The sequence below is a fragment of the Phodopus roborovskii genome, unplaced genomic scaffold (assembly GCF_943737965.1).
Source record: "Phodopus roborovskii unplaced genomic scaffold, PHOROB, whole genome shotgun sequence".
Taxonomy (NCBI): domain Eukaryota; kingdom Metazoa; phylum Chordata; class Mammalia; order Rodentia; family Cricetidae; genus Phodopus; species Phodopus roborovskii.
The window spans coordinates 1,854,483-1,870,262 of NW_026126461.1; the positions used below are offsets into that span (position 1 = coordinate 1,854,483).

Sequence of the window (15,780 nt, forward strand, 5' to 3'; positions counted from 1 at the left end):
TGTTTAGTGAGGGAATATATTTTTTTGTTTGTATATAGCTCGTAAATGGAAGGAAGGTTTTCTTTTTTTCTTTTCTACTTAAGGGAATTGAAATAGGGGGGGGGGGGAAAGACATAAAAACTTTGTTTTGTATAGATTTGATTTGGGAACTACTTAAACATATGCATTATTATGTTACATGTATTTATTTATGTGTATGCACACATATTATACATGTGTGAAAGTCAGAGTACAACTTGTAGGAGTTGGTTCTCTTCTTCCATTGTGCAGGTCCTGGGGCTTGAACTCAGGTTATGGGCTTGGTAGTGAGAGCCTGTACTGCTGAGCTTGTTGATCCTCTGTCATAATACAGTAAAATTAAGAGATTATGGCAATTTTGATAAACATTGTCACTTTTTTTTCTAAAATGGTTGTACCTGTTTGCCTCCCTCCCATCAGTACTTGAGAACTCTTTCTTCTTATACCTTTGACAAGTCTAGTTATCATCTTCTTGAACTTTACGAAACTGGTAGGGAAGAGGCTGCTTTCTCTCTTCCATGATGACACTGATACAGAGTCCCTGCATCCCATTATTAGCATTTTCTGTTGTGTGAGATCTGAGTTTGTAGTCTTCTTCATTAGCTCATAAGCTCCTCCTGCATTCCTTTCCACTTGTTGGCTAGCACCAGTTATGTGCCATTCCATATAGTTAGGGACTTGCTTAGTCCCTAACTATAGAAGCTGTTTGTCACTTTGTTATCTTATGTGGGACACATGCTCATATTAGTTTAGTGTAACTGGATTAGACTCCCTGTGTCATTTAAGTACTGATCATTAAGTTCAATGTTCCCGTGTTTGCTTCTTTTTCTCAGTTTACTAACTAGGGCTTATTTCTTATGTCTGAGCAGTGAGTTCAACGTGTTCACTCAGGTTGGTGGCTGATGGATAGCTAATGAAATACCATTAGCCTTTTGGCTTGAGAGTGAGATTGATTTTTTTGTATAGCCCTGGCTGTCCTGGAACTTACTCTGTAGATCAGGCTGGCCTCAAACTCAGAGGTCCGCCTGCCAATGCCTCCCAAGTGCTTGGATTAAAAGGCATGACTGCCCGGTGGGTTGGGGCATGTGCCACCACTGCCCAGCTGAGATCGGTTAATCGTGATTTACAGTGACACATGATAACTACTTTTATGTTCTGTTCAGTGTGAATATCTGGGAGAAGTATTTTCCCTGTGACCACACACACGCACAGATACAGCTTCTGTAGCTGTCAGCCTTGGCTGTCTTCATAGGTACATGGAACGTCTTCTTCTTCCAGGTCATCACTCCCTGTAGGAAGCTCATCTTGTGTGCCGACAACAGGAAAGAAATGGAAGACTGGATTGCAGCACTCAAGACTGTCCAGAACAGGGAGCATTTCGAGGTTAAAAGAGAAGCATATTTTCTATGGGTGCCTGCTGTTACCTCTTTTGCCCTCACCCTAATGCACTCCCTTCCCCCAGTATCTTCTGAGTGGACCCCAGCATGTGTCTTGTAAAATTCAGACCCATGGCTCTTTCTGTGGGCCTGTCAAGACTGTGGTTCTGTTCTTCATGAATCTGACTTCCTCTCTGGGGTACTTCATGAAATCCTCTTTAAGTTGCTGCCATAAAAAATTCCAAAGGGAAATCTTATCTTTGTCTTCTTTATATATCATTCTTCCAGCCTACTCAATACAGTATGGACCATTTCTCAGGGATGCACAACTGGTACGCCTGTTCCCACGCACGGCCAACCTATTGCAATGTGTGTCGTGAAGTTTTGTCTGGAGTCACATCCCATGGGCTGTCCTGTGAAGGTAAGAAAGCTGCACTTGTTACTTTGTGGTGAAAGGAGGCATAAGGTTTTACTTGATAAACTGTTTGAAATCCAAAGAGTCATAACAAATGAGTGTTGCTGTGACTAAGGGTGATCAAGAGAGAAGTGGTCCTCACCATTGCATTCTTCTTGATCTTCCTATAGAGGACTCAGTCCTGTGTTTTTATCACAGAGCTTCTGCAGAGGGGAGGGGATGGAAGGACAGTAGTAGTGAAGAGAGAAAGGTGTGGGCCCTGGCTGGGCTGTGTATCCTGGATGCAGGAGAGAAAATACTCACAGAATGCAGGGTCATAGGAGGGTTCTGTCTTCTGCTATTTTGTATAGCTTATGAATATGGCTTGTTTTACAATTATTTTAAATGGATGAGGAAAATCCAAAAGAAGAATACTTTGTAATATAGAGTTAGATGAACTTCAGATTTCAGTTCCATAGTGTTGTCTGTGTCTGCTTGTCTGCTGGATAGAAGTTAGGTGCTGTGACAGTGGCCAGCATGGCCTGCCAAGTCTCTGCTGCTCACCCAATTGTCCCTACTGACTGTACCCATACTCTGCAGCACCAAGCAACGTCCCTCAAGGGTTCCTCGTTCCACCTCAACTTTACTAAGCAGCTGTTTGCCTCACAGGGAGGCTCCTTTCGAGGGTGAAGCTTGTAGGGTTGTGTGTTCCTTTTCCCACAGTGTGTAAGTTTAAGGCTCACAAACGGTGTGCTGTGCGTGCAACCAGTAACTGCAAGTGGACCACATTGGCCTCAATCGGGAAGGATATCATTGAAGATGAGGATGGGGTACGTCCAGAGGGATTTTGCCTGTGACTTGCACAGCACCCACTATCTCTTGCCTTTCTCCTACACTTCTTTTGGAGATGTCACACTGGGATCAGGGGTCCCTGCCAGTTGTATCTAGGATCACTGTACTCTCAACTCTGCCTTAATCTCCCTAAGTCTGGGTGTTTCCTTCTCAGTAGAACTGTGATGTGGGCGGCATCTCATAGAATAGGCCCCTCTTATCCTTGCCCACACTGGCCATCAGGGAAAAGCTCTGTGGGGAGAAGTGTCTTGCAAAGAGTATGTTCACCCCAGAGTGCCCAGCTGACCCTGTGTTGGAACTTTAGGATGCTTTTAGCATGTCCCTGCTTGGTCTGCAGATTGCCATGCCCCACCAGTGGCTGGAAGGAAACCTGCCTGTGAGTGCCAAGTGTATCGTGTGTGACAAGACTTGTGGCAGTGTGTTGCGCCTGCAGGACTGGCGCTGCCTCTGGTGCAAGGCCATGGTAAGTGGGTACCATCTGCCCTGCCTGTGGCTTGTGGGTGTGTGGAGGTACCTTTGCTCCAGGCTTTGTTTTTCTACCTTTTAACTCCTTGCAAGTTTTCCCCAGAGGCTTTCTAAAAGCTCAGAGCCTTGACTGTCCCATGTGTGCCTGGTAATTCTCATTCTTGACAGTTTTGTAATGCCTTTCCATTGTCTTTTACACAAAAAGTGTCATATCTGCCCCCTACAGCATCTCAGCAGGTTGTGAAAGAGGTCTTTTGGGACAGGTTCATGGACCTTTTCTGAGAGAGTGAGAGTAGGAACATTTTTTTGGGGGGGGGGAGTTCTGAGAGAGGTTTGTTATAGGATAAGAATTATAGTGATCAATACTCTCATGTAAGGAAGACGAGCCATAGGATGGCCATGGCCTCTTGAATACAAATGTCAAGGTGTTTAATGCTGGGTCAGTGATTAGACAGCTTTGTTTCTGGGGCTTGTACCTGGTTTTGACCCTGTGACTGACCAGGAAGGAGCCTAGTCATTGGCAGGCAGGTTGTCCAGGAGACCTGAAAGTTAAGGGTAGCTATGATAGAAGCTGGGTGCTGCAGTTTGGTTTTATGTATGGCTCCCAGTGGGTGTATCTGATTCTTTCCTTTAATGGTGCAAGGCCAGGAAACAGGGTGCTCAGAGCACAGGTTGGCCTACTGTGATGGTGTTTGCCTTTTCTTGGGAGGGTTTTCCAGCTGCTAGGTCATGGAGTCTCTGGTGTGCCTGAGGAGACTGTGACTCCTGGTGACACGTGGATTTTTATTTTAGGTTCACTCATCATGCAAAGAGTCTTTGGTGACCAAGTGTCCACTTGGCCTGTGTAAGGTGTCTGTCATCCCTCCCACAGCACTCAACAGTATTGACTCTGATGGTAGGTGCTCCATGCGCGTACTCACATACATGCCCTTTCTTCACACTTCCTCCCATACCAGCTCAATAAGAGGCTAGGTTCAGCTGTGGAATGGGCAGGGGCCATAGTTGGCATCCCGGGAATTGCAATAGGATCCACAACACTTTTCTGGAAGAGTTTATAGAGACATTTGGCTGTTGAGTAGAGACCAAATGTAAAGTATCCTGGTCTGCCTTAGCTGGAGGGCTGTGCCTGTCTCTATCTGTGGCAGAGCCTAACATACTGGCTCAGAGCCTCTCTCCATGTCCATCTGGACAATAAAGAAGCATGCTGGCAAGGATTGGTGAAGGGGATCTCTGGGTTACATGTTTCAGAGGAAAGAGTTCTGCCAAGCTAGCCATAAGAGAAGGGGACAGTGCAGACTCCTGGAAGATGTGAGGTGAGCTCTACCTCCTCACAGCTGGGTCCCTCACAGACTCATTAGCTCACCCTGTTAATTCTGTGCCTCTTGTGCTGATTGTCGCTGCTTATTCAGTCCATACCACCTCAACAGCTTGTAAGGGTTCTTTCCTATTTGACCCTCACTTCCAGGGTTCTGGAAGGCCACCTGTCCCCCATCTTGCACAAGCCCTCTGCTGGTCTTCGTCAACTCTAAAAGTGGAGACAATCAAGGAGTGAAGTTTCTCAGAAGATTCAAGCAGCTGCTGAACCCTGCCCAGGTTTTTGACCTCATGAATGGAGGACCACACCTTGGGTAGGGATTGTGTGAGATGTGCCTTCTTGGAACTCACAATGTTCTGTAGTTAAAACATGCTTGATTTAAAAGGATCAAAGGAAAGAAACTTTTAGGGCTGGAGAGATGACTCAGTGGATATGATCACTAGCTGCTCTTACAGAGGATCCAAGTTTGATTCCCACAGGGCAGCTCACAACTGTTTATAAGTCCTGTTCCAAGGGATCTGACACTCCGTAGATGCTGCACACATATGGTGCATCACACACATATATATAATAAATGTAAATCTTTATAAAGAATTTTTTTTTTTTTTTTTTTTTTTTTTTTTTTTGAGGCAGGGTACCTCTGTGGCTTTGGAGCCTGTCCTGGAACTAGCTCTTATAGACCAGGCTGGTCTTGAACTCACAGAGATTCACCTGCTTTTGCCTCCCAAGTGCTGGGAAGATAAAGAAAAATTTTAATAGCAAAGAAATTCAACTGCCCATCCCGAAATTCCACATATGAAGGACATGCTCCTAATAGTTGGTACATGTTTGCACCCTTCCAGCTTCCACTGTAAAAGCACCACCTGTCTGTAAACATGTACATGCACCTATTCTAGCTGCTGTGTGCAGCATGTTCACATGTATCCGCTCCTGTGCTTGGGGTCTTTCCATGTTGGTGCTTAGAGATTTGCCTTGCTATCTTTACTGTTAGTTCCTAGGAAGTTTTTCTCTATCAAACCGAGGGGGCTCTTCCATCTTGAGAACACAGTAATGTCTTCATGTAGGTGCTACGACACTTGAGGGCATCAGAGTCAGAAGCCTCTCATCTCCCAGGCAGAGAGACAATGTCATTTCCTTTTGGTTTTGTACTTGCCACAGGTTTGTAGGAAACACAGGTCTGGGCTTCTTTTCTGTGTGTCTTTAGCTGACATGCTGTGGGGCTTTCCATCACTCCTGGGTACTGGGCCTTCAGTTTCTTTTTGCTGCTCTTGCCCACTTGCTGCACAGCTTGCTGGAACACAGTCACAAGTGGCCTTCTCCTCCCTCAGACTGGTCGCTCAAAGGCAGCATTCCTAGAATCCTACAGATACTTGTTTTCTGAATGGCACAGATGCATTCTTTGTGAGGTTGATGCAGAAGTTTCAGGTCAGCTATGAGGAGATTGAAAGTGCACTACATCAGTCTCAGATGGCTGTGAATGTGCTGCCCCAGGGTTACTGCATGCAGGCTCCGCTGTACTGTGGCCAGGAGTTTCTCGTGTAAGAGCTCCCTGATTTACAGCTGGTCACAGGGTGAGGTGACAGAGGAGCTTCCAATGGAGGTGGCAGGGCAGTTGTTTACTCACTTCTGTTCAGGCGCCATGGAAATCACTTGACGCCATACCATTAGTACCCTTTCTGAGTTCTGGCCTTGAGTGACCCTGACTGACCATTGCTTCACCCAGAGTGAGGCTCCTGACAGGTGAACAGTTACAGGACACATGTAAATATTTCTCTCACCACTTGGAGTTCAAATGCAGCCTTGCTGCTCAAAACTTAGGTTCAGTTCTGAGGCAATGTCTTGTTGCCTATCTTAGCTTGTTCTGAGTACTTCCTCTGTGGCCACATCTGCTAGAGACAGGGCCTGCAAGCCAAACCTCCCTGGTGGGAAGGAAACATGTGGATAGTTAGGGTCACATGGTAGGACCCTCTGGCACATGAATAGAGGGAGGCACTGATTCTTTGGGATCTCCATGGTGGGGACTGGTCAGACCTTTGGGGAGATGAGGACATCAGATGCTTGTCAGAAAGGGCTGCCATTGTTTGCTAAGATATTTGATTCTTTCCTGAAAAGGAAGAAAAGACAGCAGCCTCTTAATTAGACAAAACCTAAGACGGACCTCTTGTTTGAGAAGGGTTTTGTTGGAGGCTCCCTGAGAATTCAGAGCAGCAGTAGATGCTGAGCCTAGTTGAGCTTATTGGGAGAGGGGAGAATGCTAGGGGGCCTGTCTAAAAGCTGGGCTAGGACCATGTCCAAGGAGGGGCCTACCCTGCTGCAGGCACTGTAGGAAACCAGGGATGTGCATTGTGGTGGCAGGGTGAGCATGGAGCTTCGCCGGTGTATAGCGTGTGGGATCAGCATTAGTACCTATATGGTTCTTGAAGCGATGAAGTCTGCAGGAAGAGTGTGAGGAGTGAGCAGAGGCCGTGGTGGCATATGAGTGGGAGGGGATTGTATTACCAGCAGGAGCCCAAAAGGGAGACTGAAGTTAAGGAGAGAAGGCCTGAGTTACATGGCAAGGATGGCTGTGTGTCTGGTGTGGAGGTTAAGTGCTGTAGAGGGGCTAGTATTCTGTGGGCATCTATAGCCTGGGTGAGTGTTACCAAGGCTCAGGGCCAAGCACCCAAGAAGGCTGGTGGTTAGCACATGAATGAGGAAGGGATTCTTGGGTGCAGTGTTTGGCTGGTATGTGGAAAATTGTGTCTGGATGTCCTCAATTGAGAATGTCTTGATAATCTGTAGAGAGTGTGTGTGTATTGTCTCCTCCTTGGCCTTGACTGGAAGAGCTGCTAGTGTCTGATACCATCATCATCCACATAAACTAAAATGGACCCTGAGCAGAGGGGCTGGACAGACACCTAACGTTGCTTCATAGACCCTGTGTACACCGGGGGTTGGCCTGGATGCAGATAAGTCACCACATGGAACAGGGTGCTCCCCTCAGCTCAGGATAGACAAACCTATCATTTGTCTTTAGGGATATACTCATTTCCTTGCTTCCCATTCTTTACAGCTTACGGTTATTTCAGAAGTTCGACACCTTCCGGATTCTGGTTTGTGGCGGGGATGGCAGTGTTGGCTGGGTCCTTTCTGAAATTGACAGTCTCAACCTTCACAAACAGGTACCTGGATTAAGGGGCACGCCTGCTCTAGGCAAGATCTGAGGTCAGAAAGGGAGCATGAGGTTCTGGGTACTGTGCTGTGTTTTAATGTGTCTATGTTCTAGAGGCTGTGCAGGTGTCTGTGTATGTGTGTGGGGGGGCAGGGTGGGCAGGCAGGCAGATGGACAGACAGTCATTTAGGTCAAGGAGCTATAAAACACTTGGCATCAGGCTTTATATGCAGAACGAATGTGGGGGTTATAGACACCTAAGCTTTAGCTCTTTACTGGGAGGCGATGTATCCAATTGCTGGATGCCTTGGGCTTGAGAGGAAAGGAAGAAAGAATCTTCAACTTCTGAAGTTTGAGTTATGTATGGTTCAGTGAACCCATGCCAATAGATTATCCCGATTGCTTACTGTGCTCATTCAATGTTCATTCTCGGCCCCCTTCCTTGGTAATTTGCCAGTGTGGACACTGTCATAACCGTCTCTCAGATTCTTGTGTCAAAATGCACAGTTTTTCTGGTATCCACCTGCTAGTCTATTTCTGTACTGTTGAAAGAGCAGTATGTGCCCTTCTATACTCTGCTCCATGGGCAACCCAGAGTGCCAGTTCTCCAGGGGATGCTCTCCCTGAGTTAGTGCTTTTCCCCTAGTGTAGAGGCTGAAAGGGCTCAGACAACCCTGGCAAAATCCTGCACACATTCCGGTATTTTCTCTTTTGAGGAGTCCTTATTTAAATATTTTTAGTGCCAAAGTGTACTTGTCAAAAATGCTCCAGTTCCAGTCTCCAGGTCACACGAACCTTCCTTTGCCTTGTGGCTCATTCTTTTTGTTTTGCCCAACTATGTAAGCAGAGTCTCATTTTTAAGTAATGATAAAGTCGAACAGCCTTATTGGACTGATGTTTTAAATGAGCCCCCCTGTACGTGATTTTTTTGTCTTATTTTCTGTTGAGGTAATCACATTTTAAAAAATGTTTCATGATCATTGTCCTATCAGCACCTCACCTGTCATTAAAGATCAGATTTTCCTAGTTTTTTGGTTTGTCATTTTTCTCTTCCTTCATATTTTTTCTTGTCCTTGAGGTACTCACCCCTGTGCCAAGATCATAAAAACACTAATCTGTGTTGTGTTATATACTGTCTAATGAATCCCTGACTTGAATTCAAGTTTTCAGTTATTCTGTGTTCTCTGTGATAGGTACTTGGTGTGTTGTCTGGAGTAGAGATGGTCCTAGGGCCTACTGACAGCCACCAGTAACTCTCGGAAAAGAAGTAGTGCCTCCCAGTGATGGGATTAGAGTTGCTCAGATGGTTTGTGACAGCTGTGAATGTGGTTTTTCTACCCAGTCATGTTCTGTCAACACTTGCTTCCTGTGCTTTCTTTGTGCTCCTCGGAGCTCTGTCAACTCTCTCTTGCACCTCTAGTTTCTCTGGTCCTGTTTGTGGTGATGTTCCTTCTCCTGGCTTCTAGTACATGCTGTATGGTTGGACCCATCCTCACCCTTCACTGTGTTCCATAGGAGAAGCTTTGTGACTTGCCTTAAGTTTGGTGCCATGTCAACTTTTGCGACTCTCTGGGGTCTTTGGGTGTGGCAGTGTTACAGGTTTCCAACCCTGCCTGTCACTCACTTCCCACCTTGCCCATATGTCTTACCATGCCTCCAGGGACCAAGCAGAAGCCCCACAGCTATTCCTAATTCTTTGGTCTTCCTCTCTGCTGGCAGCAGACTTTACCAGACCCCTTATTAGCTCCTTTCTTCTCTGCTCTCCTTTCTTCCCTTACTTCTCCCTTCTGTTCAGTCTTGGAGGATAGAGCAGGACTGGGATCAGTTTGGAGAAGCCATCACCTCATAGATAAATGAATGGGAGCAGACTAGGCCTGGAATCTTCAGACTGACTTAGCATGCTTTTGATAGGACCTAGAAGTCAGTGGAGGTGATTTAGTGGTGTGGAGTGATACTAGGGGCAGCGTTTGGCATCAGTGAGTGAGATGCACAGTGGATGGAGAGATGTTTGGGAGTTACAGGCTGATCTTCAGCTGTGGTATTGTAGTATCTTTGGGGAGAAGGGGTTGTAGAAACCAGGGTCCTCAAGAGTTGGTTGTCAAGGCATGTAAATAAGTGAGGGAGGGCTGGTGATCCTGGTATCTGTCATTGACCCCAGAGCCCATCTGTCCCTTTATTGGGACTCTTTTGAAAAGGTACAGGCCACACACCTCCTCTACTTGCTGTGGCCATTGATGACATTGACAGGTGGGTCCTGGATGGGAATGGTTTTTAGATCTGCTGTCTAAGGGCATGTTTTTCCCACTGTTTCCCACCAGTGTCAGCTAGGTGTGCTTCCCCTGGGGACAGGGAATGACCTGGCCCGTGTTCTCGGCTGGGGCTCTGCCTGTGACGATGACACCCAGCTCCCTCAGATCTTGGCGAAGCTGGAGAGGGCCAGCACTAAGATGCTGGACAGGTGAGTGGACAGCCAGAACTGTGTGAATGGCAGCTGTGACAGGGCTTCTTAGTGTGAAACCAGTGAGACCAGGACCATGGACCTTCTGACATGTCTTGTAGAAGCTGGACTTGAGCATATTATTTCTTTTTCTGATGGTGTTTGAATGGATTCTGAAAAGCATAAAAGCAAACAATGAGAAAACATGCCTTAAACCTCCAAGGCCATCTTCTGAGACTATACCTGCATGCTTCAGGGTTGCAGAGAAGGTGACTATAGTCTTGGTTCGGGGTCTTATAATGAATGATCTGCAGAATGACTCTCATCACATACTCGAGCATTACATTCATTCTCCCTCTATTCTGTTCCCAGAGAGAGTTTGGGTAGTTCTCCTCTAGAGCAGTGGCTCTCAGCCTTCCTAAATGCTGCAACCCTCAGGTTGTGGTGACTCTTAACCATACAATTATTTTGTTGCTACTCTATAACTGTGATTCTGATACTGTCATGAATCATAATGCAAATACCTGTGTTTTCTGATGGTCTTAGGTGACCCCTATGAAAGGGTTGTTGGACCTCAAAGGGGTCACAACCCACAGGTTGAGAACCATTGCTCAAGAGCATAAATACCTTGGCCTCCCTAAATAAGGTGTTCCTATTTCTGAGCTAGATGGCAGGTCCCCCACCCCCAAGACTCCACACCTGTCATTTCTTTCTGGTGAGAATATTCCTTGGTGTTCAGGATTCAGATGGCCAGAATGACTTTGATATGCCTACCATTTGGGCCCCTCTTAGTGAGGGACTCCATGTGTCAGCTCTTGTGAGATACTGATCTCCTCTGGGCACACTGAACAGTATGAAGCTCTTGAAACAGTGTGTTATGTCAAGGTGGGAAACATTTCCAGTCTCTGATGACCTATGGGTTGTGGAGATGAGACATTACTCTCAGACAGGTGAAGAGCTAAATTGCAGATGCATTGTCAAGATAGAGCTCAAAAATAAAGCCAGATTGCAAGTGGTATGGTACGCCTGCGGTCCTAGCACTTAGGAGGTGGAGGCAGAGGTTTGGGTCATTGCATCTCAGTTATATAGTGAGTTCAAGGCTAACCTGGGTCACACCAGTCCCTCTTTAAAGAAACAAAACAAAAAAGCGGAAACAAAAACAGAAAAAGAAGAATAGTGCTAAAGTCAAGGCACCAGACCAGAACATTGGAGCAGTGAGGAGTTGGCTCTGGGGGTCTTCAGATCCCTTCGTGCTGGTGGGCAGCCTGGGACTGAGCTAATTTTGGACTTGTGCAGGTGGAGTGTCATGGCATATGAGACCAAGCTTCCTCGGCAGGCGTCTTCCTCCACAGTCACTGAGGACTTCGGCGAGGACTCAGAGGTACCTCCACCTGCTTGCTCTTGTTTTTTCTCTTTATAGTGTTGAGCGAGTCACTTAGGATCTCACACTCAGCACTGAGCTGCACCCCAGCCCATCACCTGCTGTTTAAGCCCCACATGGTGATCTTCATGTACTCAGCTGTTTGACCGTATCCCTGTCCCTTGTGTGGTCCTCAAGGGTGAACCTTGAGACTATGCAGGCTCAATCCTAGGGCTTCATATGTATGGGGGTTTCCTAATTGTCACCAGGATTTGAAAGGGCTTCCTAATACCTCATCACTTGTGACGTCCTATACTCCTGACTGTAGCTCATCACCTATTGCAATCTACTGTTCCTCTCTACCAGTCCCCTTCTGTCTGCTTCCAGAAGTCTCCATGCTCCTCTTTCTGTCCACCTCTCCCTCTCTGATGTCTGTACTGCCCTTGCAGTTAGCTCACTCTGCTTCAGTATCAGCTTTTGGTGCTGAACAGTAGCCACTCCCTGAGTTCAGCTCCACAGTCCTTAGCAGGGTTGAGGGAGAGTGTCTTTAGGTCCTGACTGCAGTGCTGTGTTGGTCCTACTAGGTAAGTGGCACTACCTGCAGAGTCAGCAAACAAAGCCAGGTCTGCTTTGCATGGCTTCACAGGCAGAGAATGGTCTGTGCTTTTGTTTTGAGAAGAGTATTTGTGCAGATGCTGGGTGCTGTAGGGCATGTGTTTAATCCCAGTGCATGGGAGGCAGAGGCGGGAGGATCTCTGTGAGTTCCAGGCTAGTTTGGTCTATAGATTTGTGTTCTAGGACAGTAAGAACCACACAGAGAAATCCTTTCTCAGAAAAAAAAAAAAAAAAAACCAATATATGTATTTGTTCAGACCTGAGAAGTGCCCAGAAAAATCTTGGAGAGTCTTTCTGTGGTCTGTGGGAAAGCTTACTGGCCACGGGGAGGGCAGAGAACAGGGGAGTTCTCCTGTTGGTGGGTAGAGGTGTGCAGGCTGGTTTATACCCCATTGGCAGGGTTCCTGGTCGGGTAGAACAGTAGCATTTGCTCTGACTGGCAAGCAGCTATCACTGAAGGTAGGCGTTGTGCCAGGCCCTCCAGGCTTGTTTCACTGTCCTGTCTGTTACCTGCGACAGGTTTGGTTTTATTCACACCCATTGTTTTAGTCTGTTCATAGGTCGGTAAAGCTCTTTATCTTGTTCCCTTAGCAGTGGGCAGCCCTGATAGTGTTTGAAGATGGTCTGTTCTGTTGGAGGATACACCAGAAGGGTCTGAGAAATCCCCAAGTGGGAGAGTGATGACATAGTCGATTGTGAGACTAAGTGCCCCCTGTTGTGGTGTGATTACAGGTGCAACAAATTCTCTTCTATGAAGACTCGGTTGCAGCCCATCTTTCCAAAATCTTGACTTCAGACCAGCATTCGGTGGTGATCTCATCAGCCAAGTGAGTGACAGGGCCTCCGGGGTTCAGAGAGGCAGCCAAGTGTGTCCCCAGAGTCCCCAGCCTAGCTGCCTTCTGTTTCCTACAGAGTGCTCTGTGAGACAGTAAAGGACTTCGTAGCTCGGGTGGGCAAGGCCTATGAGAAGACAACAGAGAGCTCGCAGGAGTCAGAGGTTATGGCCAAGAAGGTGGGCTCCTGAGCACAGGGTAGGTGGGGCAGCAGACGCAGCAGAGCTTGTTCTCCATACCATTTTCTCTCCCATGTAGTGCTCTGTCTTGAAAGAGAAGCTAGACTCCCTCCTGAAGACCTTGGATGATGAGTCTCAGGCTTCATCCTCTCTGTCCAACCCACCTCCAACCATTGCTGAGGAGGCTGAGGATGGGGATGGATCAGGCAACATCTGTAGCTCCACTGGGGACCGGCTGCTGGGCTCAGCTTGCCCCTCCAGGCCACAGATCTTCCGGCCTCGGGAGCAGCTAATGCTGAGAGCCAACAGCCTGAAGAAGGCAATTCGCCAGATCATAGAGCACACAGAGAAAGGTAATGGACCTCTTAGTCACTAGGTGGCACTAGAATTCCCACGTTCCCTGGATCAAGCACTGTGAAACAGTTATTCACAGTGCTTCACCTTCACCCTTACATAGGAAACCCCCACTTACCAGCATCCTCACCCTCCTAGCCCCTCTCGCTTCTCTCAGACAACCCTCCCTCACTCCTTACCCTGAGCTTCCGGGGGAGCCACCTCTTCTTACTTCATATTCTGTAGTCACATGGCACCTGGTCACTGGTGTGGCCTTGCTACTCACTCTCCTGTTGGGGCCTCTCTATAGCTCTCCTCACCTCCACTTCCTCCTGTCTCAGAGTCGTCCTCCCCAGCCTATTAGCTGGAATGCCCAGGTGCTGTTGTAGTAACCGAGTTAGGATGCTGGGCTAAGGTATGGTATGGTGAGGATTCTGGGTCTGAGCCTTGAGCCATACCATTATTGAGAAGAGAGGACCTAAAGCACCCTTAGTTCTTTCCACTGGCAGTCTTAGCAAGGATATTCTTTCTTTACCAGCTGTGGATGAGCAGAATGCCCAGACCCAGGAGCAGCAGGGGTTTGTCCTTGGCCTCGCTGAATCTGAGAAGAAAGACTTCAAAACTGATAATAGGGGGTGCCTACCATCTGCCCACAGTGAGAGCTGTGTGGTTGCCAAGGGGAGGAGCCACCGCAAAGGTATGTCTGGGCTTTGGTTTGGGTGATACTTGGTGAGCTTGTCACAGGGGCTTTTTTTTTCAGTGCTCTGGCCACTTGAGTAAACTCATCTGTGGCCTACATCTCTTACCTCCTTCATGTCACTGAGATGTGTTTAGTGGAAACAGGTGCACTGTAGAACCTGCAGCAAAGATGGTCCCTACTGCTGAGGAGTGTCTTGTACTTGTCTACTCTGGGTTTCCTCAGAGCCTTCTTATGGCAGCTCATATGTGTCTGGCAAAATCGAGACTTGGAATAGACCCCCACAAAGGTCTTCAAAAGGAAGGGGTTGTTCCCATCAGCCTTTCCTGCCACTGTTGGGGAGGGAGGGGATTTCTTCCAGAGTAGACAGTGTTAATTAGCATCAGAACTCTGTGCCTTCTACACCGGACTCTCCATCCTTACACTGCTTTCAAGATGAATCCAGGCCCACATCTGGTGTGTGTTGGTGTTTGTGTGAGGACCTCTCCCTTTACCGGGGGACTGTTTATCTTACATACTGCTGTCTGATGAGTGGCTTGTAACTCCCTATCTTTCCACAGCCCTACTCTCTGTTCATTTTGTTGGGACTCCTTTTAGATGTGTTTGACTTTGGACAGTTTCAAGTGTCTTGTCCTGTTTTACAGCATCCAGGGCCCCTTGTGAAAAGCTAATGAGCAAAGGTCTGTCCCTTGGCAGCTCCGCCTCACTCCCTCCCCAGACAGGAAGCAGGGATGGTTTGCCTGCTCTGAATACCAAGATCCTATATCCAAGTGAGTGAGCCACTCCCCCTTGGGGGGGGGTCTCAGGTTGGGGGTGGGGTACCAAGGAGGCTAGAGATGCTTGCTGGCCATGGCTGGGCTTGTGGCACCCTGGGTCTTAGAATAAGAGTGTTGTTATCCTTGGAGAGCTTGTAGGCTCATGGAAATAATAGACAGAACTCTGGTTTATGTGTCTGTATGAAAAGTACCTTTTTGTTCAATTAGTGTTTTTCTTTAGTAATTTCATACATGTATATAATGTATTTTGATCTTTACTTTATGTCCTCCTCTTAAAATTTAATTTTTTTTATAATCCACTGAGCCTGTTTAGTATGCATTTTAATGCTCTACCTACTGTAACATGGGAACTTATGAGCAGCCACATACCTAACACAAATGACCCCCTCTCTCCCAAAAGCTATCAACTGCCAGTGGCTCTTTTACTGGGCCCACGGCCTTAGGAACCCTTCCTAGATGTGTGTTTGAATTTTGGCTGGCTTGAGATCATATAGGTTCATGAGTGCAGTTGCCATGTTATGTCCATATGACAGCATTTCACAGCTCTCTCCCCATCCTGTGGCTATTGCATTTTTTTCTGGCCTGTTTCTCAGTGTTCACTAAGCCTTTGGGAGGGGTGCATATAGTTGTCCTATTCAGCATAGAGCACTCAACACTTAGTCATTCTGAGCACTTTGATCAATTAAGGGTATCTACATTAGCCATTTCCCACTGGAGAAGAAGCTTCTCTGAGCAAGGTGGAGCATAGCACTAATCTATAGATAGAAACCAATAGTTAGATTGCAATTTGACATCATGATTGCTTAGTAAAACAGCAGGTTCTCTCTTAGGATCCATATTCTTCCCAGTCACGGACTATTGGTCAGGTTTGTACTGTATATACAGTACTAGTTATAATACCCCCTCTTGTGGTACAGGCCACAAAGCCAGGCAGAAAGTTCCCCCATGACAGTCATACCACTATTGTACCAGTGGGTAC

At 47.1% G+C, this 15,780-nt stretch overlaps 1 protein-coding gene across 2 annotated transcripts in view; it reads left to right on the forward strand.

The window, feature by feature from the left end:
- Window positions 1–15,780, forward strand: part of Dgkd (diacylglycerol kinase delta) — an 83,852-nt gene that overhangs the window by 54,732 nt on the left and 13,340 nt on the right. For both annotated transcript variants that reach the window (XM_051190740.1, XM_051190741.1), the window contains exons 4-17: window positions 1,297–1,401; window positions 1,683–1,815; window positions 2,512–2,618; window positions 2,978–3,103; window positions 3,898–4,000; window positions 4,571–4,733; window positions 7,473–7,581; window positions 9,890–10,029; window positions 11,305–11,389; window positions 12,716–12,810; window positions 12,896–12,995; window positions 13,075–13,348; window positions 13,867–14,025; window positions 14,670–14,795. In XM_051190740.1, the coding sequence (XP_051046697.1) occupies window positions 1,297–1,401; window positions 1,683–1,815; window positions 2,512–2,618; window positions 2,978–3,103; window positions 3,898–4,000; window positions 4,571–4,733; window positions 7,473–7,581; window positions 9,890–10,029; window positions 11,305–11,389; window positions 12,716–12,810; window positions 12,896–12,995; window positions 13,075–13,348; window positions 13,867–14,025; window positions 14,670–14,795 (1,825 nt within the window). The remainder of the gene's footprint in view (window positions 1–1,296; window positions 1,402–1,682; window positions 1,816–2,511; window positions 2,619–2,977; window positions 3,104–3,897; window positions 4,001–4,570; window positions 4,734–7,472; window positions 7,582–9,889; window positions 10,030–11,304; window positions 11,390–12,715; window positions 12,811–12,895; window positions 12,996–13,074; window positions 13,349–13,866; window positions 14,026–14,669; window positions 14,796–15,780) is intronic.